The sequence below is a fragment of the Sycon ciliatum genome, chromosome 1, assembly GCF_964019385.1.
Source record: "Sycon ciliatum chromosome 1, ocSycCili1.1, whole genome shotgun sequence".
NCBI lineage: Eukaryota > Metazoa > Porifera > Calcarea > Leucosolenida > Sycettidae > Sycon > Sycon ciliatum.
Window position 1 is genome coordinate 329575 of NC_088643.1, and position 23458 is coordinate 353032.

Here is a 23458-nt window from a genome sequence, read left to right on the forward strand (position 1 = left end):
GGAGCAAACTGAAACGCATACGTACATGTAGCTACGCTGTCGTCCCACGGGTAGCGAAATGCAGTCATGTCAGTCAGTGCCCTAGCTAGCGCCATAGTCAAGTTTTATAGTCACGATCCGGATCGGGGAGAACGTGACTTCGGAAAAAAGACGATCGGCCCAGATCGGGTATTCGGGATATAGCCGGATCGCGGAGCTGGGAGCTCGTACTCAAACTAATGTTACTTGCATGTCACTGGAGATGTACATTCGAGTCAAACTAACTTACTTCAAAGTTCAATCGCATTTCTACGACTGCAGTCAGAACGGCAGACCCTCTTCATGACCGTCTTCCCATGTAGCCACGGCCACATTCACAAAACAAAACACCCAGGGTGATCCATTCAGTGGCTAGAGCATGCAGCAGACTGCGGCCAGTGGGGAGTGTGGCTGAGGCCAGTTTTGCGAGGCAGGCCCGTCGCAACATTCCGCGCTAGCGGCAGCTGCCATGGTGGAGCTGGCGGCTGTCGATCACATAATTAATGTTGGCAACCATGAAATAATTCCTCGTGCCACTCATCCTGCAGCCCTGGCAAAGACAAAACACACCTACTTCGATTTTTGTAGTTTGCTGTCAAACTGTGTCGGAAAACCATCACCAACCCATCAACACCTCAAAAATCAAGCATCATTCATCTTCACTTCCACCATCAAGATGTAGCCAAATACGGCGAATATGGGAATCCCGTATGAACGTTTGAACCATGCATGAGACGTCTCCGCGCGGCCAAGGGGGCCGTGCAGAAAATTCCTGTGCAAGTCGAAAATCAAACTCTTGTTCTCGATGTGTTTGTTGGAACTTTGAGTTTGATGACAAGCTTTGTTGGTGACATGCAGAAAGTGGTTACCGTCAAGCAAGGCGTTCCATGGTCCACCTAGTACCTACCTCTGAAATGAAAGAGGAGACGCATGATCACTCGCTCCTGACCAGTACAGTCAGTCAGTGTTTGCATTGCTTTGCATTTCCCCGGCTAACTGCGAGCTTGGTTTGGACCTGGTCCGGAAAACTGGTCACTCTTGGCTCGGGCAGGTGCTGAGCTGTGAATATTTCAGAGAAAGTGAAGTAGTATTTGAATCATTCGTCTTTGAGATCGAGAGTTCTCACTTTCAGCTTGTGAGAACTTCTTGAGACTGCAGTTGGAACCGGGGCGTCGGTAGTCCAGAAATTCCGCACAATGGGTGATTTTCTAGTCAACGATTTCCCGCGATACTTCGTTCTGGTAAGGCAGCAGATAGTGTGTACAGTACTTGGTGTTGTGTTCATCTGATTCTCGCCTTTTGGTGCCGTGGACTGGTTGCTGTGCTAACCACTCACCAATGGCTGAATGCTGATGGTTGTATTTTCAGCGGTACATACTACATGACTACAAGAATGTAATGCGCAGTGTTGGTATGTGTTGGAATGGTGCGGTTGTATGTTGTGTGGTTATCTGTGCGCTGCGTGAAACGATGCCCTGCAGTTCATATGGATAGCCGTCAACTGCTTCATGTTTGGCTACTTCTGCTGGATATTTGAGAGCGAGCCGAAATGGTTCTATCTACGACTCGTTCTCAAGGTACGACCAAGTCTATGCATGCAAGAGTGCCATAGCGTACATACAGTGCAAATTGTATCATGCACATGTATCATCATCATCATCATGTCATTGATACACATAATAATATCAATTATAATTAATTTATAGCAGGACACTTGACTTTCGTCTCATCAATCATGCATACATGATATCAAGAGTACATAACCCCCAAGTACTCTAATTTCAGAAATTTTTGGTGCCCAATATTTTCGGTATGAGGGCAAAATGCCAGGTTAGGTGAACGGAAATTTAAGGTCCTTGCACAGAGAAGCAGTTCCATATCGGATTATGTGTGTTAGTGTTTGTTCGGTGTATTGAAATTTTAGGTATGAAACAGATGCACCGAAAGTACCGAAAATAAAAGTACAGCGAAAATTTGTGAAATTACAGTACTCTTGGTACTGCTTCTCTATGTGCAACTGCAAGCACTTCTGCAGCCCATCAAAATTTAATGTGTAAATGTTAGTGAAGTCGTATATCTCTATTATTATACCTAGAAACTCACAGAAGCACGGGGGGGGGGGGGGGGGTATTCAAGTGTTGAGTCCCACACAGCAGGAACACGTCTGGGCGCATACCGGTAATAATAGAATGTGAACTTGTTCATTGCTACAGTGCTGCTCAATGAAATCCGGTAGAGTGAGTCAAGTACGCCATGCCGGGCACTAGCACTGTGCAGTTCTAGACCTGGGAACACTGGGATGTTCACTTGTACAAGGCGCAACATTGACTCGCTCGATCGGATTTCATTGAACGGCACTGCACTTTCAAGTGTCAATGCCGCACTGCTAATCACAGTATAAAACTGCAGCTAGACTAGAGAGTATTTGTGGCGCAGTCGTGTCTGTGCTTTTCGCGTGAAAGTCTTAGTCACCAATGCCAACCAGCCTAAGGTTTAAATGTGCATGGCCACAGAGTATCACAGTGCTGCAATGTGTCACAAGAGTTGATCGTTAGAAACCAGTCTACCAGTGTTTTTTAAATAGTTGCACAAATCAAATTTGATGGATATCCGTAGGTTTACAATATCTTTTAATGCATACGCTTACTTTTCCTTCGAGACGTCTGGTGGGCGTCGACTGGTCTATAGGTACTAGGTAGGGCGGCAAGACGTCTTTGAAAACTAAATTTTCGCTTTTTAACCCCTCCCAAATAATATAAAGGGCCATCCGTAAATATCGAAATTTGATCACAAAACGAATTACAGTCGAACTTCTTTAGGACGAACACCAAGGGACCGACGGTATTTGTTCGCAATAACGGGAGTTCTTCTTATCCATATGTCTTACCCAGTGAATACACAGTGATAAATCCAATAGCGCTTGGAATTCTAGTTCTCAGTGAAAGTTTGTCTTATCAGTGTTCTTCTTCACGAATTTTCACTGTAATTTCGTTTCAACCCAACCCCTTCCTCCTTCCCCCTCAGAACGTAAAAATTTTAGGTTGACATATACTTGCAAATAACTCTGTGTCTGTTGTTGCTGTGTTCCCTCCTCTATGCTCTCTTTGGGTGTGTGTGTGTGTGTGTGTGCGTGTGTGCGTGTGTGTGTATGTGTGTGTGGTACCTTGTAGCGTGGGCTGTGTCTAGCTCGAGGTTCGGCGGCGTGTCTCAATCTCAACTGCATGCTCATTCTGATCCCGGTCTGCCGCAATCTCATCTCCTTGGTCAGAGGTTCGGGACGGGTACGTTGTTCGTTGTTCCGTGTGCTGTAGCTGTGGTCATGGGTATGGATGGGTATGAGTGAGAGGAGAGCCCTGTGCTCTAACTGTGTGTATGGCTATAGGTATGGGTGAGAGCCCTGTGCTGTAACTGTGTGTGTGGCTATGGCCTGGGGGGGGGGGGTATGGGGTGAGAGCCCTGTGCTGCACTGGCCTGGCCACTGTATACTTCCATTCATGCACCGTGATATACTGTACTCGTAGATTCTTCTTTAGCACACACCTCTCAACTGCGGACATCTCGGCATATCCAGGGCCACCACGCATTCGTTCATTAATCAACTCGTAGCACACTCTGTAATCAGAGCACGCCCCTATTTAGCTCAGCTGCAGTACTTTCGGATCCCGAAGAACGTAATGCCGAAGAACGACCAGGCTAGAATTTCACCAAGCACAGCATACCAATGTATACACGGTGACTCAACTGTGCATGGACCGTAGTACATGAAAATAAGAACGGTCTAGCCTATGAAGCTGTGCCCCCCCCCCGAGTTCGTCGGTACCCGACAGTACTGTATGCCAGGTCCTGAGAAGGACGGACATGCCATGTCCTGGAATGGACAGATACCGCATTTCCCCGACTATAAGTCACACTTGATTATGAGTCGCACCCCCATTTTCAGGTTTGAGCAATATTGTTGCGATATATTCACTTCAGTAGTAAGTCATGCTCGATTGTAAGTCGCACCCCCTTTTTTACCCCGAATTTTAGTGTAAAAAGGTGCGACTTATTTTCGGGGAAATACGGTACGCCTTATCCTGGAATGGGCGGATATGGCAGGTCCTTGCTGGCAGGTCTGTAATTGAAATGTTACGCCATGTTCCTTCAAGGCACATGCATTCTGACAAAAGTCCAGCCCGTGTTGTACAACCAGTCTTACAAGTATGTGCGGATGAAACCCGGTAGATCTTTTCACACCACCCGCTGCTATGGTATGCAGGGGGTTGGGTTTGATGTCTGAGGCGACTGACTGGTCTTTGGTGGCGTGAGGTGGTCTCCTGTTGCATTGGTCACGCAGAGTAGGCGTTACTGCTTCTACAGGGCCTGCCCACCCAGGCTGTGAGCTTGTCTTAGTCTAGCACTAGACAAAGACAAGCTCACAGCCTGGGTGAGGATTTCCCATCCATCCAAAAGTCGGTATATGTCGTTAGATTTTGACTTCTGATGTCATCGCTTTCAAGCCCTATACCGTATTTCCCCGTAAGTTAGTTCTCCCCAATGACTTAGTACCCCCCCCCCCCTATAAAAAATACACTTTCCACTGCCGAGGTTATCACCCCGAAAGACAGCTTCCCCCGAACGTGTGTGTGTGTTTGCAGAGTGTGCGCCGTACGGTACGCCGTCTTCTGGACAAGAACATCACGTTTCACAAGATTGTAGCCTGGTCCATTGTCTTCTTTTCAGGTAAGCAATGTGTTGGAACCTGCTGCTGCTGCTGTTTCTCTTGCTAATCCCACTGCTATGCGGACAGCTAGCTTTGTTGTCACACTTACACCATTGCATTACTTAATGTGTGTGTGTGTTTGGTGCCTTATGTGGTATGCTCGGCAGCTATTCACACCGGCTCTCATTTCTGGAACTATGAGCGCATCTGCTACATCTGGGACGAGCTTCCGGGCATGCGTTGCATACCCACCGATGCCCAGCCAATCAACTCACCAGGACCAGTAAGTCAAGATACAGTCATCTGCCATTATGATGTCACTATGATGTCACAGTGACACACTGATTCACTCCTATCACCTGTGATGTCATTATGATGACACTTTCACCGGCCAATGTGATACATACGGCTGCATATGGGAAGGGGAGGGGGGGGGGGGGAGGGGGGAGAGCTACAGGGGGATTTTTGGGACAAACCCGTCTTCCAAGTGTTTTGCAGCATTTTGCTGATCTTCGTATATCAATGTGCATGTCATATGAATTTACCTCAGGAAAGATAAGGAAGGGAGGAAAGGGAAATGAGTGCAATGTATAGCTTGGTTAATCAAAGCCGCCGGGAGAAAGAGGGTATACAGTCAACTTCGCTTATAACGACACTCGGCGGGGCATCAGAAAGGTGTCCTTATTCGCGAAGTGTCGTTATACCCGAAGTCCCATTATATGTACTACAGTGGGATGGGACTTTGCTCTGGGCATGGAAATTCTGTCGTTATTCGCGAATTGTCGTTTTATCCGCAGTCATTATTAGCGAAGTTGACTGTACCGGAAACAAAAGTACAAGTAGAAAATTCTTGCATGAGGTATGTACGAAATTGCCACGTATGCTCAATCTCCTAAACACACGTGCGTAATGGATTCCAAACAGGTAGACATTGAAATAACACATGTACCGTATTTTCCCTATCATAAGTCGCCCTCCCACCTTCAGGTTTGAGCAATATTGTTTTAATACACTCGCATCAGTAGGAAATCACACTCGATTGCAAGTCACATCCCCTTCTTCGGCCTTGAAGTTCAGTGTAGTATGGTGCGACTTATATTCGGGGAAATACGGTATTGTGTTGATACAGTACTTTCGGACGCCGAAGAACGGCCAGGCTAGAATTTCACCAAGCACAGCATACTAATGTACACACGGTGACTCAACTGTGCATAGACCAAAATACATGAAAATAAGAACGGTGTAGGCTACGAGGGGAATCCCCCAGTTCTATGGCACCCGACAGTACTGTATGAGTCTTTTAAATAATAAAATAAATAGTATGGTCTGTGTGGACTAGACCTGAGGGTGTAATGAAAGTCATCGAGGGTATCAGTCTATCAGGGCGGACTTGAAGGATGTGATGGACTGTACAGAGACACTGGATGTGACGTCGCCAGCAACGGGACTGCAGGCGAGATCATTGAAACAAGTTCTCTTTCGGGGTGTGCCAATCAGGGCTTCGAGTGCGGAGGATACATCTGCTAATGTGCGCGCCTGCAGTCTGTCCATGCGAGTGCTCTCAGCTTGCGTCAGTGAGAAGGTCCAGACCGGGCAGGTGTATTCCAGCAGGGGTCTGACATACCCACAGTACAGACTGGAAATGACTTTTTCTGGCAGACGGTATGACAAATCCCAGCAGACAAACTCGTCGCCGAAAGGAATGTACTTGTAGAGCATTCGTAACGTGGTGCGAGAATGTCAGAGTAGATGTGAGCAATACGCTAAGATGCTTATGCTCGTGTGTTCTCGGGACGTCAGTTGTCGAGACTTGTAGCGGCGAGGAAAAGGCAGTAGTGACGTTGCCTTCAAATGGATTATCAAGTGTGCAGAGTTTGAACTGTCAAATTGGCCACTACGGAATTCGCCCACGCCGAGCGAGATGAGAAGTCATTTCGTAACTCTGTCCAGAGCATGTCTTGACAGCAGCAGATCCAGCCGACTTGATCTTCTGGAGAATGTAGCGAACTGTTCTTGGATTGACCTCCAACAGTACAGCAATCCGATCAAATTCACTGCTGTATATCGTTGTGGAACGGCGGCTCCCTCCTCTTCTTGCCAGCTCTGGTCTCCTTCAACGAGTCGAGGTATTTTTGCGAACTCGATTTGAGTGACTTGAACCGGTTGTTGCATTGCTTATCACTCGGCCAAACATTACGATCCGGATTGCTCTCGCGAAGCAGTCTGGCAATGTCCTGCCATAGAAAGAAACTCTTGAAGTTGACGTTGGAGAATTTCTCCTGATACTGGGAATAGATCACTAGAAAATCCTTTGTCAACTTCTCTGACCAGGAGAAAACCTCATCCGTGCCGGCCATTATCTGATTCGATCGAGGAATGAGAATGCTCATTCCAGCATGTGACGTGGCAGGAGCATTCCCGAAAAGGAATCATTCTGAGCGATTCCAAGTGATTCCGAAGCTGGAATGGGACCAACCTAATGCACTTTTTTGACCAACCAAACGGGTGAGAATGATTCCGAGTGATTCCCTTTTGGGAACGTGACCAACCAAACGCAATCTCAGAAGAGGCCTTACCATGGCGCACAATTGCTGTCCAGGGAGGGAGGGAGAGAGAGAGAGAGAGGGGGGAAGCTGTGTTGAAACTCGGAGTTGCAACACAGCTCCCCCACTGTCCCTATCCCTGAAAGCAAGTTTACAGCCATACCGCACGCTTCTTGCGAAAACCGACATTCCCAGAACCTGCGTTTTCACTCTCCGGCACTCTAATTCACCTTGGAAACATCAAGTAAATCGTCTTGGGATGATAATCAATTTCAGAAATCTTCACCACCAAAACAGGTCTCAATAGAAACGCTGTTCTGTTTTGTGATAGAACATCTCGACATTGGAGGGTGTGTGTGTGTGTGTGTGTGTGTGTGTGTGTGTGTGTGTGTGTGTATATATGTGTGTGTGTGTGTGTGTGTTTGTTCAGGTGCCTATCAACGTGATGTGGACCACTTGTAAGTGACATTCGAACATACGATTATGATACAAACATACAAACAGACGAACGGACGAACACACACAGAGAAGTATGGGGACACTGTAAAGCGATAACACTTTCGCAGTGTGCAGCTTTTTGAGTATTTTCAGGAATTGCTCTGAGAAGCTCTAGCGATTGTTTCTCTTCGGTTGGATCATAATTATATTGTCGGCAGCAATGCACAGGCCGGTTTGCTTCGATTTAAATTTGCCAATGCGTAATGTCTGCTCTAAACTACTTCCTATGAATGTGTGATGATTGCGAGAATAGTAAAATTCAATCTCTAGTAAAAGTTTCCCACTTTACAGTAAACTGCTGTCTTTGTGGAAACAGTTGCAAGTTTGGTTTGCATGTACATGTAGTTCGGCTAAAACGTATATCAGTGATTTTTTTGGTGATGTAAATTTCCACGGGATTAGCGCAATCTATTCCGTGTGTCTTTAATGTGCATGTCTATGTCTGTATGTGTTTCTGTGTGTGTGTGTGTGTACGTGTGTACGTGTGTGTGCTCACGTGTGTGTTCACATGTGCGTTTGTGTGTGTGCGTGTGCGTGTGTGTGTGTGTATGTGTGTTTGTAGGGGCTGGATTTACTGGTCACATCATTCTCGTTGCTCTCTTCCTCATGGTATGTATGAGAGTGTGTGTGTTACTTTTTGCTGACTCTTGCAACTAATGGTGCAGCTTATGCTGTCCTAAAAAAAGTTGCGTGCATGTGTGTGTGTCTGTGTGTCTGTGTGTGCGGGTGCGGGTGTGTGCATGCATGTGTGTGTTGAGATTCCTTTACATGTGTAAAGGTGGCACTGTATGACATGTCAGCTGCCATCTCCCTAGTCCTCACTGAGCAATGCTGGACTACCGGTATTTGTGGAGACAGTTTTGTATGACTGCGAAGACACAGTAATACTAAAACCCAGCAGTGACCCTCACTCAGAATCCCGGTGTTACAGATGCTGATGCTCAGAACTGTAATCTGTCAATTGTTTGCTTGTGTGTGTGTGTGTCTGTGTGTGTGTGTGTCTGTGTGTGTGTGTGTGTATGTGTATATGTGTCCGTGTGTCCGTGTGTCTGTGTGTGTGCATGCATATGCATGTGTATGCGTGGGTAATTGTTTGTTCCACTGACAGGTGACATCCTCCATCGAGATAATAAGGTGAGTTAAGTGACCACCTCCCTGCGCCTCCCTGCGCGCACCCTGTCCCTCCTTTCATCCCTGGCAGGGCAATCTGTGCACTGCATTAATTGTTTGGGCAAGTGTACTGGAACTCCCGTCTTTGCAATGGAAATAACTCTCAATCCGTAGTCCTCTCTGGAGTCTCCACACACACACACACACACACACACACACACACACACACACACACACACACACACACACACACACACACACACACACACACACACACACACCTGACTCCTGTACAGCCGTAACCCTACTATTTATAGCCGTCTTTGATTGGTTGATTCTTTGTGTCTGTGTGCCTGTGTCTGTGTGTGTCTGCGTGTGTCTGTGCCTACTTTGTGCGTGTGTTCTTTCAGACGGTCCTACTTTGAGGTGTTTTGGTACACACATCATCTGTTTGTTGTCTTCTACGCCTGCCTTATCATTCACGGCTTCCAGTAAGTACAACATGCCCACTGCCCGTACTCACATTGTACTGTATGCACAACATGCCCACTGCCCGTACTCACATTGTACTGTATGCATACTTCAAAGTGTACTTTTAAAGTACGTGTCGTTGAATTGCAAAAGTGTGTGACCTGTCACGAGTGCGTGACTCTAAGTTGTGCGACTTATTGGGAGTAGGCTGGATGTGAGTGAGTCATGCAACTGTGCGATAAGTCACATGTTGTCTCCAGGATTGGGCGAGTAGACTGCCAATCCTGATACACCGTTACAGGTGTCACACTGCCTGTATAATCCCTGTTCCTGTGCCTTGGGCAGGGGTGATGTCACTGTGATGTCACTGTGATGTCATTGTGATGTCACTGTGATGTCATTGTGATGTCATTGTGATGTCATTGTGTGTGTTTGTGCCTACTTACACAGGGGACTACTGAAAGGACAGACCAACACGGACTATCACGATCCGAATTTCTGCTACAACAAGTATCTGTTGCGGAATGGCAGCTCGTGTATTCTCACCACCGAGGAGAAGAGTTGTCGACTTGAGGAGGCACAGTTTGCTGCCGGGGGAGCACAGGTTGGTTGATTGCAATGTACTGCTGTGCAGACTTTGCCTTCTATACTTGTACATGTAGATCGCTTGTACAATGTCATTACGACGTAGTCCATACATACACGATGGGTAAAATAGAAGAAATCACATGGAAACGAGTTTTGAAGCAACCACCCACGACTGTGATAAGATAATAAGCAGTTAGAAAGTGCGACAACAGGGCACAAAGTATCCAGTATCCGAGTTAAATATACCCGATGGTATCGTGATATAATACATACATAAGCTGCGGTCGTTTTTAGCTACCTGGTAGAGTAGAGTCACTCTACCAGTAGATGTAGAAGGTAGAGGTAAGTGCACAAACGCTGTCCCACCGGATGTAGTAGTTTTTCATGATATGTACGTGAAATGTTTCTCTTCTGTATGGAGTTGTGTACAACTCCTTATCTTGCTGGAAATCCCGTACCTCTACCAACTTCTACCGACCTCTACCAGCTTCAAACCTGGTAGAGCCGGTAGAGAAAAGTAGAATCTCCTCTTTTGAGTAGAAAAAAGGAACTCATCCACCGAAAGAAATAGTTTCTACCCAAAAACATATTATAGGGTACCTCACTTCAAACTCTCCAACTACGGTCTCTTCGCTGCATACGCTCACTTCACTTCCAAAAAAAACAAATAATATTAGATATAAATGGAATGCACCAAATTTTCGGTCCTGGCCCATCTTCAGGGTGAAAAAAAAAACCATTCAACTTTGAAGTGAGGTACCCTATAATGTGTGAATGGCTGCGAGTGCTTAGAAAAGTTTATCCAAAAAAAATAATAATAATAATTCACGGTTCGCGTGAAACTCGGCCAAAGGCCGCCGAGTTTTCCGCATCCGCAGGAACGCCACCACCCTCTTGGATCAAGGCGCAGATGCAGCTCCTAAGCGGTGGGTGGGTGAGAGGTTCTAGATCAAAAAGGAACACATGTGTTTATGGTTTGACTGCTGTTTTTGCTTGCAGACGTGGAAGTGGGTTGTCGGACCGCTTGCCCTGTACCTGCTCGAGCGTCTGATTCGATTCTATCGCGCTCAGCAGCGTGTCGTGATCACCAAGGTCGTGCAGCACCCGTCCAAGACTATTGAACTGCAGATGCAGAAGAAAGGATTCTTTGCCGAAGCTGGACAGGTATGCTGTCACTGCCATGTGTGTGTCACTGCCATGTGTGTGTCTGTGTATGTGTCTGTGATGTGCGTTATATGATGTCAGCAATGACTCAGCATGCATGATGACATCATGTATCATGGGGTTTGATTACTGTAGAACGGCTAATTTTAGCGGGGGAAATTTTTAGCGTTTTCTGAATCTGGACCAATTCGCGATGAAATATTTTAGCGATCGAGTTTCAGAGTTTAAAAAAAGAAGAACATGACTAGTACTGCACTGTACGTGGAAAATTCAATTGGCGCGGCAAAACCTTTAGCGAAAACACTCCTTTCGCTAAAATCACTAAAATGTGTGTGTGTGTGTGTGTGTGTCCCATATGGTGCAGTGGTATGTGCAGCGATTTCCAATCGATAGGTTGCAGGCGCGTGTCCCGTATGGGTTCCTGGGTGCCCGGAACCCCCCCCCCCCCTTTTCGCTCAAAATGCAGGATTTTGCTTCATTTTTTGAAAATATTCCCGGGTTCGATTGCCGACGATTATGGTCACACACGTCTTTCTTCTCTTTTTCAGACTCTTCCTGACTTTTCTTTCATTCTCCTGGGTGGTTACCAACAGCCAGTGCATGCCGGAGTATGTGGTGTGATGTGTGCGCGGGGAAAAAAATGAAAAGACCAAAAATAGGGATTCACTGGCCAGAAAAAGTCACTTCAAATAGCTGTATGGTGTAGACCAGGCTGAATAGTGACGGTCAATTCTTCAGCCTTGCAAGCTGTTGAATGGTGCAATCCCAGCACAAGTTGCTATGGCTTCTGCTGTAGCATCGCTATCATCGCCTCCGGCGATGGGCGTCCAATGGTCTAATGGTGTGTGTGTGTCTGTGCATGCAGTATATTTTCATGCAAGTTCCGGAAGTCTCCGCTCTGGAGTGGCATCCGTTCACGTTGACCTCGGTGAGTTCTTTTCTGCCAGAATCACCATTCTACATCACCAGCTGAATTTGGTGTATCCTAACTTCTGCTAGGCTGTGCTTATTTTCATGTACTACGGTCTATGCATAGTGGAGTCACCGTGTATACATTGGTATGCTGTGCTTGGTGAAATCATAGCCTGGTCGTTTTTCGGCACCTGTCAGTACTGTAATGTTCCATGTCCATGACGAGAGTCTTCCATTTTTATGTTCTCGTAGTCCCAGTCTTACAATTTGCAATTCAGTCCCCCGGTACATGTTTATCAGGTGGCCAGTACGATGCCAAGCCAACGCACATATCACTTCTGTATGAGTTGGACATGATGTCATTTCGCAAGTCGCACACATTCAAATAGGAACTGTACACTTGGTGGTGTCTTCATTCCCAAGTGTCTTGTCCCAAATGTCCACCAGCCCCCCCCCCTCCATTTCCATTACTCGTGATAGTTGTACATTGTCATGACTTGTGTAGGTTTCTATTGTACATCCCTGCCTTAAATATGTTACTACTTCTGTGTGTTGTTGCTGCTGCGGCTGTGGTTCTTGTTGTTGTTGCTGATGCTGATGCTGTTGCTACTGTTGTTGTTGTTGTTGTTGTTGTTGTTGTTGTTGTTGTTGTTGTTGTTGTTGTTGTTGTTGTTGTTGTTGTTGTTGTTGTTGTTGTTGTTGTTGTTGCTGACTGCTAACTAGTCCCCCGAGGAGAGATACTTCAGTGTTCACATCCGTGTTGTCGGTGACTGGACTGGTGAGTAGTGTGTGTTAAACAGCTCTACTAGGCCACGCTCTAGTTCTAACATTGCGTTCTTAACTTCTTACTGCTGTACAAAATGAGTCATTTTACTGCAACACACACACACACACACACACACACGTGCACACGTGCACACAACCTCCAGAGGTTACACATGTACTGTCCAGCTCCTAACTTACAACTATCAAGGGGTGGGTGTGTGGTCATGTGATACCAACGTGTAGCAACTCTATAAATGTGTGTACACTGACCAAGTTAGACCATCAACAACAGGAGTGTGAAGCCTGCGTACGAGGTGAACGTGCACTGTTTGATTCCTTACTTATCCATGTGGTTTGTGTGTGTGTGTGTGTGTGTGTGTGTGTGTGTGTGTGTGTGTGTGTGTGTGTGTGTTATGTATATGTTCACGTGCCAACAGAGGCCCTGGCAAAGCGTCTCGGTGTTGGAAACGAGGAGTTCCAGCAGTCGTATGACATGCCAACGTAAGTGTGTGTCTGTGTGTCTGTAGTGACTCTGTATGTGCCTGAACCTCATGCCCCTCTGTGTGTCTGTACTTGCTCACGCCTGCAGCTCATGCCCCTCTGTGTGTCTGTACTTGCTCACGCCTGAACCTCATGCCCCTCTGTGTGTCTGTACTTGCTCACGCCTGCAGCTCATGCCCCTCTGTGTGTCTGTACTTGCTCACGCCTGAACCTCATGCCCCTCTGTGTGTCTGTACTTGCTCACGCCTGCAGCTCATGCCCCTCTGTGTGTCTGTACTTGCTCACGCCTGCAGCTCATGCCTGTACACTGCTTTTCAAAAATATAGACGGGTGATTTCGAAAAACCGAAACAGAAAGCGTATCGAGGTAGACCTCGCGCCAGGTTGGTTGGTGCTGGAAGGAGTGTTTCATTCCCGGATCTCGAGCACCAACTATTCGAATGGGTTGTCGAAGAATGCCGAAACTGACAACAGCTAGCTTGAAGTCAAGGTTGTAGTAGCGCTGTCGCTTAGCTGTAGTGCTACGCGACATTTCCCCTTACCCAACTACATGTATTGTAGCTCTTCACGGAAAAGACAAGACCAAGTTGGAGAGTGAAGTGCTTGTAAAAGCTGAAAGGAAGACGAAATGTGTGCCTGTAAACAGTTCCGTTCCTGCTGTGCTGGTAACAGTACTTCAAACGACGTGCGTGTGTGGGTGTGTGGGTGGGTGTGTGTGTGGGTGTGTGTGCGTGCGTGTGTGGGTCTGTGTGTGTGTGTGTGCGTGTGCGCACACACGCATGCATTTAGTGCTTGCACACACACACACATACAAATGGTTTATTCGTTGTCTTCAATTTGTTCTCTTCCCCCCACACGCAGAGTGAACATTGATGGACCGTTCGGTACGGCTAGTGAGGTATGCTGATGTCTCTTAGGCCACACGGTTTTTTATCTCTGTTTCGCGTCCCCCGAAATAAAATTTAAAAAAAAACAGAACAAAAATTTTTTTTTTTTGAAAATGCAATACAAATTAATGCAAACCCAGAAAACCGGAAAATGTAACTCAGCTCACACGCATGTACCTGGTACATTGTACATGTGTGTGCAATAAGCTGGACCGCAAGTCACACAATCATCATGCCGCCTGTGTTTGGACCACAACCATGGCAGAGGGGATACACTCATGTATTCATGTACATGAACAGTGCCGTGTCGCTTCACTGTACACAAATGCAATGCACGTACACTGTTTTTTTGGATGGCTTTTTTATGTTTTTCGCCCTCCCTCATTGATTTCATCGAATAAGGTGACGCGAAACATAAAAAAAAAACGGCGTGGCCTTATCATGTATTGTACTTGTACGTGTGCACAATCTGCTTGATTCCGTGTGTCACTCGCATCGCTGCTGGCCTTATTGAGTGAGAGAGTGCCGGTCAGTTATCATGTTAGCACAATGCCAGACTTGGACTTTGCTTGCACTGCACTGATCCCACGCTAGGCCTACTGCCATGAAGACAACATTTCTTGTCTTGCTTGTCGGCGAGAGTTCTGTACATTGTGTATCGCACACGCACACACACACACACACACACACACACACACACACACACATACACACACACACACACTCACTCATTTACATGCCGTGTTCTTATCAAATACTAGTACATGCACTAACATGATGTGATCTACCGGTGCTTGAAAGTCTTCTGTTGAATGGCCCACGCGGAATATTCACGGGTTGAGTACTTGCACTGATTCATATTCTCATGTATTGCCACGTGCAGGACATCTTCCGTTTCCGTGTGGGAGTCTGCATCGGCGCTGGTATCGGTGTCACGCCGTTTGCCTCCATCCTCAAGTCAATCTGGTACGTGCACACAATATACACACACAAGTACACAATATACACACAAGTACACAATATACACACATAAGTACACAATATACACACATAAGTACACAATATACACACATAAGTACACAATATACACACATAAGTACACAATATACACACATAAGTACACAATATACACACATAAGTACACAATATACACATACAAGTACACAATATACACACATAAGTACACACAGAACTGTTGGCTGGTTGATTTGATTTTGTGAATGGGTGATCAGACCTTGACCTTGCCCTTGGTGTGAGTACTTTATAAAAAAACAAGAGAGTCGATTTCAAAGGATCAGTCGGGGAAGTGAACAGCCTGAAAAGAGAAAAATCGCCAGACCCACCAGAGGATTTTTTTTCTCTTTTCAGGCTGTTCACTTCCCCGACTGATCCTTTGAATTTGAAGTTCTCCCAATCCTTTCAAAAAATTTACAGAATACATGTACGGAGCATATAGGGAGTATATAGGGTGCGTAGATCACGAGAGAAAATATGGGAGTTCTGTGTACTGCGCAAAGATTCAGGTAACTTGTTCCATTGTATTGCTAAACAGGAAAGACATGATTAAGAAAAGAAGGAAGACGCTTTAGGCAGGCAAACTGAGCAAGAACGACAATCCCACACACTCGTATGCAGAGAAAACTGCTCCAACAGCTTAGGAAAATCACAACAAGCATGCCAAAAATATGTCGCAGATAGGAGTTGCCGTCTCCATTGGTGTAATTCCCAGTTGGTCTGAGAACTCAACTCGCTTTTGGGGTCATCCAGGGGACAGAGTGCTTAGGCCGAAAGGAATTACTAGTATTGTAAAGGTGAAAGCGGGCACCTGTTGCCTGGAGCTTGTCTAAAGTATCAAGAACGCTTTTCTTACAGCTGAACAGCCACACTGAGATTCCAGAAAAGACTTCTTACTTTCTGCAAGTATTGAGTTCGTCTGTTGTAGCGCAACAGCTCAGCCTTGATAAACACACGCAGGTTAGCTCTCGGGTGATCGGATATGAACGGTATGTACGATTAATAGGTATGCATTTCTAGGTTTCTGGAAGGTACAAAACTCAAACAGGCAATTACCATCATTGGTGCACGATTTGGATATGTTTAAAGTCAAGGAAGATACAGGAGGCAGAGGGCTGTGTCCGGTTCAATTTGATTGATGGGAGCTCTTTGTAGAGGGACTCTTGCATGGCTGCTAAATTAGCTGACTCTTCAATGACTGTGATGAGTCATCATCGTGAATCGGTTTAACAGATGCATTGACGATTTAAAAGTGGCAATTGTCTTCATTTCGTGTACGAATAGAAAGGCGTTTGCAGCAGCCTTTGCCGCCTGCCGCTTGACAAATCCGTGATGCTGACGAAAGTAGTCTGCCCAGTCCTTCGTTGGAACAACGGATCCACCGTTCTCCTTCAGCAGCGAAGGCTTCCGGTGCACGGCTATTCCCTTCGCGCCAGCGATAATTATACTGGTGCTGACCAGCCATTTAGCTTGTCTCAACGACTTCACGTAGTCGACTACTTCACCGACCAGGTCGCCAAGCAGCAATGAGCGACCCCCAGCTGCATAGGGGAGAGTTTTCACCAACTCTTGACTCTGCATGTCCTTCAACCGTCCCAGATACAATTGCCTGCAATTTCGGATGGTGCTCTCATTGACGGGATGCTCCAGTTCCGTCGTGAACTTAGTCACGGCCGATGTATTGTGATGCTCAGCGGCGTGACGGCCCATGTGAGCTCGGACTTCGTCGGAGTAGTGATGATAGCTGCCTCGTTTTCGCTTTTTAGCCGTCGAAGCGAGCTCCTCCATCACCAGTCGTCTACTGGACTGCTGCTATATAGGTGCTCAACACCTGATGGAGATATCACCAGAACTAGCACTTTGGCGTGTGTAGCTTCATGAAGCTCCATGCCCTGCGTCAACACAAAGATGCAAACACAAGAAACTTATCAGGTGAAAGTCCGAAATGAACAACAAGGTAGAGGATACTTACCGCTCGAATCAAGCCATTTTCACGTTTGCTGAGGCAGCTCAGGCGCTTGACTTTGTCGGCGATATAACCAGTTATCTTTCTCTTACGAGCCGACGGGGATGAGGAGTTGAGTGACATTGTACAATCAAAAACGAAAATAAAACATAGACTGGACGAAAGGAAATTTTTGAAAAAGTCCAATTTTCCCTTTTGTTATGACCACCGCATGCTGTGAGACAGGGCCCAGCTCCGCCTTGGCGTAATAATGTCCCTTCTCACGTAATGTTGAACTAGGCGATTTCCAGGACTGATCACAGCAGCATTGGCTGCCTCCATTACACTGCTTTTGCCATTGGGAGGAGATCTTTATCCTTATGTAGCTGCTCCAAATGGCGAGCCCGGCGTTTAGAAGACAATAAATAGTTCGTACTACCCTGCAACTCCATGGCCGCTTGGACGGCCCTAGGACATCCTCCGCCGATGTGGGTGAGTCAGCATCCTTTTCTTCTGAGAGCTGAGCCACTGGAAACTCAACATGGTTCCTTGACGATTTACAACAAAGCTATAGGCACAAACGAACAGCTCCATCTTGGATAAACTAGTGTAGTGTGTAGCTAAGTGGTAATAAGGAGGTTACGCAAGAGGTACACAAAAGAAAGTAAAATAGGGTTCTCTGTCCACCCTGCACTCACTCGTTGCGTACACATCCGCACACTCACTCATACGTGTACACCACTATTGAACACGTGAACATTGCCAGTGGGGGCCACCACAGCACAGCGCCCCAACTTATTGTCTTTGCACACAATTCCGTGGTCATGACTATACAGAACCATTGCCTAGTCTAACAAAACCTCCAGCTACGTACAACCAGAAAACCACGCTCGACCATTATGCATCCGCACACTCTAGAATAATCAAATCACTAGAATAATCAAAGCGATGATATACATGATGATTACTGGGGTGGGTGGGTGGGCACTCTCACTCAACTCTCCGCGCAAAGACAAAAGAGGCCGACCATGCACTCGTCACCTCCTTTTATCCCACACCGTGCTCCCTCGTACCCGTTCCCGGGTGGACAGAGAACACTACTTCTCTGCTAATTCTTATACTGTGACGTCAACCGCAGAGAAGTGACATCTGTTTCGTTGTCTGTTTTACTTCCTTTTGTGTACCTCTTGCGTACCACGCTCTGCCCATTCCGGGCATTTGAGCACTATTGCAGGTTAAGGCGCACTGCCTCTGTAGGAGGTTAGCAAATGAACTGACTCCGGTGCACACCTGGAGATAATATCTCTCAACTTCTAGTGAACAAAGACACAAAGCTAAACTTACTGCAACAAACCATGCAAGAAAAAGAGGAAAAAAAGGCTTAACGCTTCCGCCGCAAGGGCAAAATGCTAGAGAAGTCTAGAGAGAGCCAAAAAGCCAGGCTTTCGCCGCAAGGGCGGAAGGCAAGAGTCAGAAAAGCTGAAAGACAAAGAAACTTAAGAAAACTACTAGAAGAAGTGAAGGGCACGCATAAGGACGAGTAGTACGTGCAGGGGTTCATGGGTGCTACAAATGGTGCAGCAGGAACGCATACCGGTATATAGGACATGTGAGGTACACAAACAGAACACAGTACATGTAGCAGTGTACATGTAAGACAGGGATATAACACTAGTGACGAAGTTTTGAAAGATTGTCTGCGACAATTTCAGATTGCACAGGAGCTTCAAATTTTCCAGTTCACTGTGATTTGACTTCGCCCTTGGGCGGTGAGCGAAAAACTATTCCCTTTCAAAAGTTTCCTGTTTTACAGTACAGTCAGACCTCGCTTATCCGGTCCTCTTTTATCCGGATCTCTCGCCATCTGGAAGAAAATATCTGGTTACAGCATACGTGATGCATCCAACGTAACCAGTGTTCGATTATCCGGTTCCCTCGCCTATCCGGATATTTTTGTGGAAAACGGATGTGTGTGGTTATGCGACGTCTGACTGTACTATAAAACATGCAATTTTCGGTGTAACTTTAATTTCGGTAATTTCGGTACAGAAACCAGGCACCTAAATATAAATTACACCTAAAGGCACTAGAGTATGCACTGTATGTGAAGGGAACTCTGGTCACCTAACTCTAAATTACACCTGAAACCTGGCAGGTCCCTGGCACCGAAATTTTAATGCACCTAAAATTACATGTTTTACAGTATATCCTGCGCGCGGTCGTGTGTGTGTGTGTGTGTGTGTGTGTGTGTGTGTGTGTGTGTGTGTGTGTGTGTGTGTGTGTGTGTGTGTGTGTGTAATACTGTCTTGCAGGTACCAGATGTTCGGCGCTAACCGCAGTGACAACGACGGCTCACTCAAGCTGCAGAAGGTCTACGTCTACTGGATTTGTCCGGACACTCAGGCGTTCGAGTGGTTTGCCGACCTTCTGAAGACCCTAGAGGATCAGGTACAGACGAGGTCCATGAGTGTGCATAGTGTGTTGCTTCATGGCTGATTCGTCATGCTTGACAACCATCTGCATATGTCACTTTAGTCCAGGGTGAAGTATCGATTTAGTCCAAGGTGAAGTATCGATTTAGTCCAGGGTGAAGTATCGATTTAGTCCAGGGTGAAGTATCGATTTAGTCCAGGGTGAAGTATCGATTTAGTCCAGGGTGAAGTATCGATTTAGTCCAGGGTGAAGTATCGATTTAGTCCAGGGTGAAGTATCGATTTAGTCCAGGGTGAAGTATCGATTTAGTCCAGGGTGAAGTATCGATTTAGTCCAGGGTGAAGTATCGATTTAGTCCAGGGTGAAGTATCGATTTAGTCCAGGGTGAAGTATCTATTTAGTCCAGGGTGAAGTATCGAGCAGATACTAGTACATGGTTATGTAACTTATGTTACCCGTTTGTAGCAGCTCCAGCCGTTTATTCTGACTGAGTAAGCATAGAGGCGTTGGATCCAGTTACATTGTATTTGGAGCGAGTTTTTTTTTTGGTCGTATTTCATTGTTTTCATTGACTGTTTTTTTTTTTTACTCTTGGATTTCTGTGCATACGATGCGTGCGCTGTGGTGTGTGTATTCACATGTGTAGTTGATCGAGAACGGCATGGCGGATTTCCTGGATTACAACATCTACTTGACACGTGGCTGGGATCAGAACATGGTTAGATGATGTGTAGCTGCTTTGTAACGTTTAAGAATACCCTCTCTCTCTTTCTCTCTCTCTCTCTCTCTCTCTCTCTCTCTCTCTCTCTCTCTTTCTCCACCATACCCAGTTCGCAAGGCTGGGCGGGTTGTGAGCAGGCTTTCATTTCATCTTTTCTTATTATTTCTGCTTTTCATCTCATTACAAAAATTCTGCGCATTTTTTTCTCCATCTGCGCATTTTTTTCTCCATCTGCGCATAAAATCTAGACTGAAAACCTGCTTGTTAAATCATGCACCTGCTTTCAGGCGTAAAAACCCTGTTGTAGAGGTCTCAGTCCTCATTTGTTAGACTTGTCTGTCTTTATAAATGTAACTTACTCTCTCTCTCTCTCTCTCTCTCTTTCTCTCTCTCCTCTCTCTCTCTCTCTCTCTCTCTCTCTCTCTCTCTCTCTCTCTCTTTCCCTCTCTCTTTCCCTCTGTCTCTCTCTTTCCCTCTGTCTCTCTCTTTCCCTCTGTCTCTCTCTTTCCCTCTGTCTCTCTCCCTCCTCTCTCTCTCTCTCTCTCTCTCTCTCTCTCTCTCTCTCTCTCTCTCTCTCTCTCTCTCTCTCTCTCTCTCTCTCTCTCACACACACACACACACACACACACACACACACACACACACACCCCTTGTCCGGGCCAGTCCGGTGTCACTGTCTTGTCTCTGGAGTTGTTATCAATAAAGTTCCGAACACAAACACCATGTCTTCCAAGTTGTTACCACAGTTTCTCTACCAATAGCATAGTGTGTTGGTCAATAGCATAGTGTGTTGGTCATCCTACTGGCTGCTTGTTTGGAGAGGGTGCTGAACCACCTGTAGGTGTGCTGTATGCATGTGTGTGTGTGGGGGGGGGGGGGGGGTGTTGATTGCGTTGGTTGTGTTCTGATCATGTTGATTGTGTTGATTGTGTTGTGCGTCTCCTCAGGCAAAGAACATCATGTTGCATGAGGACGAGTCGCGTGACGTCATCACAGGTCTGCAGCAGAAGACGCACTTTGGTCGGCCGCAGTGGCGCAACATCTTTGAGAACATGGCCGCAGCGCATCGCGGGTAAGCTTTTCAGCATTGTGGACTCCGGCTGAGCCTAGGGGCGAGGGGTGGAGGAGGGGGGGGGGGGGGGGGGGTGGGTGATATGGCCAACTGCAACTACAGTCCTGGCCAGAGAAATCCAGCCTCATGAATAAACTTGAATAAAGTAGCGCCGCGTTACAGTGCAAGGGCTGCACAGCGCCCGGCAACGCTATTTTATTCTCTGGCCAGTACTGTATGAGATCTACATGGGGTGCGATGTACCGAGGTTATCCCAGGGATGCTCAGAGAGCCAAACTCTCATTCCTCTTACTGAACTACCGGTAAACTGGACTGGACCACCGGTAAACTGGACTGGACTAGAAAGGAGGACACTCACATGCCTTGTTATCACCTGTCACGCTTTTGTTCTCTGAAAATGCACTGTGACCGTCGTCGTGTCTTCATAAAAAGAATTCACGTGTATTGCTTACATGTCGTGTTGTCTTTTCATGTGTTTGCTGTGTTGGCTATGTTTGTTGTGCTATTCAGTGAGGACATAGGCGTGTTCTTCTGCGGTCCGAAGATTCTCTCGTCCGCTCTGCACGTGGAGTGCAACCGCTGCACGGACTTGCAGAACGGAACGCGCTTCTACTACAACAAGGAGAACTTCTAGCCTGCTTTCCGCTTTCCGTACACGTGTAAGCCGGAGAGGCGGAGTGCTGCGTAACCGGCGGCCATCATTTGTAACCATTGGCAGTTGCCATGGTTACCGAGTGCTTTTACCCAGCTGGTCTGGCGTGATGGCCACCGTACTGCGACTGTCAACTGGTGTTCTCCCAGCTCTTGTCTACTTCACGTGCAGTTTGAATCGGAGCATTCACTGCGCCAATGTGCTTTCAGATTTGTCTTCCCATGTTTCGACTAGGTAACTTACTTTCTTTAGTGCAGAAAAATATACAGCATGTGAGCGCGTGCGCGTGGAGGCGATATTCGCTCCCAGTCTGATATTTTAGATGTATTTATATTGAACGACGGTCTCTCGGCTGGCAGTGTTCTTGGTTAGATTCCTGTCGGTGCTTTTTCTTGTTAGTTATGTTTGCCTTTGTGGCATTGCCTGGCCTATGGCTCTATTGGGCTCAAGCTCTGTCAAAGATATTCTCTCTCTCTATCTATCTATCTCTCTCTCCCTCTCTCTCTCTCTCTCTCTCTCTCTCTCTCTCTCTCTCTCTCTCTCTCTCTCTCTCTCTCTCTCTCTCTCTCTCCCTCTCTCTCTCTCTCTCCCTCTCTCTCCCTCTCTCTCTCTCTCTCTCTCTCTCTCTCTCTCTCTCTCTCTCTCTCTCTCTCTCTCTCTCTCTCTCTCTCTCTCTCCCCTCAGTGCTCACCCCAGGTTCAGTAAAGTTGTTTTTTTTCCCTCATTGTATATGCACAGGCTGGTCCTGTTTTGCTTTCTTTACTCACAGTTTGTGTATTACCCAACTCACGTTTTAGTATGTGCTGATGGAGAAGTGCTTTTTTAGTATGTCCTGTTGGAGAAGTGCTTTTTTAGTATGTGCTGATGGAGAAGTGCTTTTTAGTATGTGCTGATGCATGGAGAAGTGCTTTTTTCCTCCGTGCGTACCCACCCATGGGCTCGGTGTTGTTTGTTGTATCATGCCAGTACATAGCTGCAGGTGGCCATGTACATTCCTCATGTTCCTACTGTATGTCGGTGGCAGACCCCTACCCCCCTCCCGCCTCATTTTTAATGATTGTGAAGCACATCTAATGCTAGGATCTCTCGATCGATCTCTCTCTCTCTCTCTCTCTCTCTCTCTCTCTCTCTCTCTCTCTCTCTCTCTCTCTCTCTCTCTCTCTCTCTCTCTCTCTCTCTCTGCATGCATTTGTTTTTTCAAGACGTGTTGCGCGTATTATAGCTTATGATATTTTCATGAATATTCTCGTTCGTGTTAGTCACAGTTTGTCAATGTCAGCTTCCTTTTACCCATCGGGCATCTTTATCTCTTTTCTTCTTCTTTTTTCTTTATCTAAAAGCACATCAGAACCCGTTTACTCATTGGCTAGTTATCTTTTTAGGGCACTGCCCTGTTGCCAGCCCGGCAGGTGGTTTTTCATGCAATACGGTCTTGTGGCTGGGCCTAGGAACAGTATCCCAGA

At 46.6% G+C, this 23458-nt stretch overlaps 1 protein-coding gene across 1 annotated transcript; it reads left to right on the forward strand.

Moving 5' to 3' along the window:
• The first annotated feature begins 850 nt into the window (after positions 1-850).
• On the forward strand, positions 851-23458 carry LOC135809671 (cytochrome b-245 heavy chain-like). The gene is made up of 20 exons (XM_065323080.1): positions 851-1259; positions 1500-1595; positions 3189-3299; positions 4656-4740; positions 4888-5003; positions 7694-7721; positions 8324-8370; positions 8870-8895; positions 9282-9362; positions 9793-9946; positions 10930-11094; positions 11960-12022; positions 12730-12784; positions 13209-13272; positions 14133-14169; positions 15042-15124; positions 19430-19565; positions 20197-20268; positions 21219-21343; positions 21854-23458. The coding sequence occupies exons 1-20, from the start codon at positions 1215-1217 to the stop codon at positions 21975-21977; spliced, it is 1713 nt and encodes a 570-aa protein (XP_065179152.1). The 5' UTR covers positions 851-1214; the 3' UTR covers positions 21978-23458.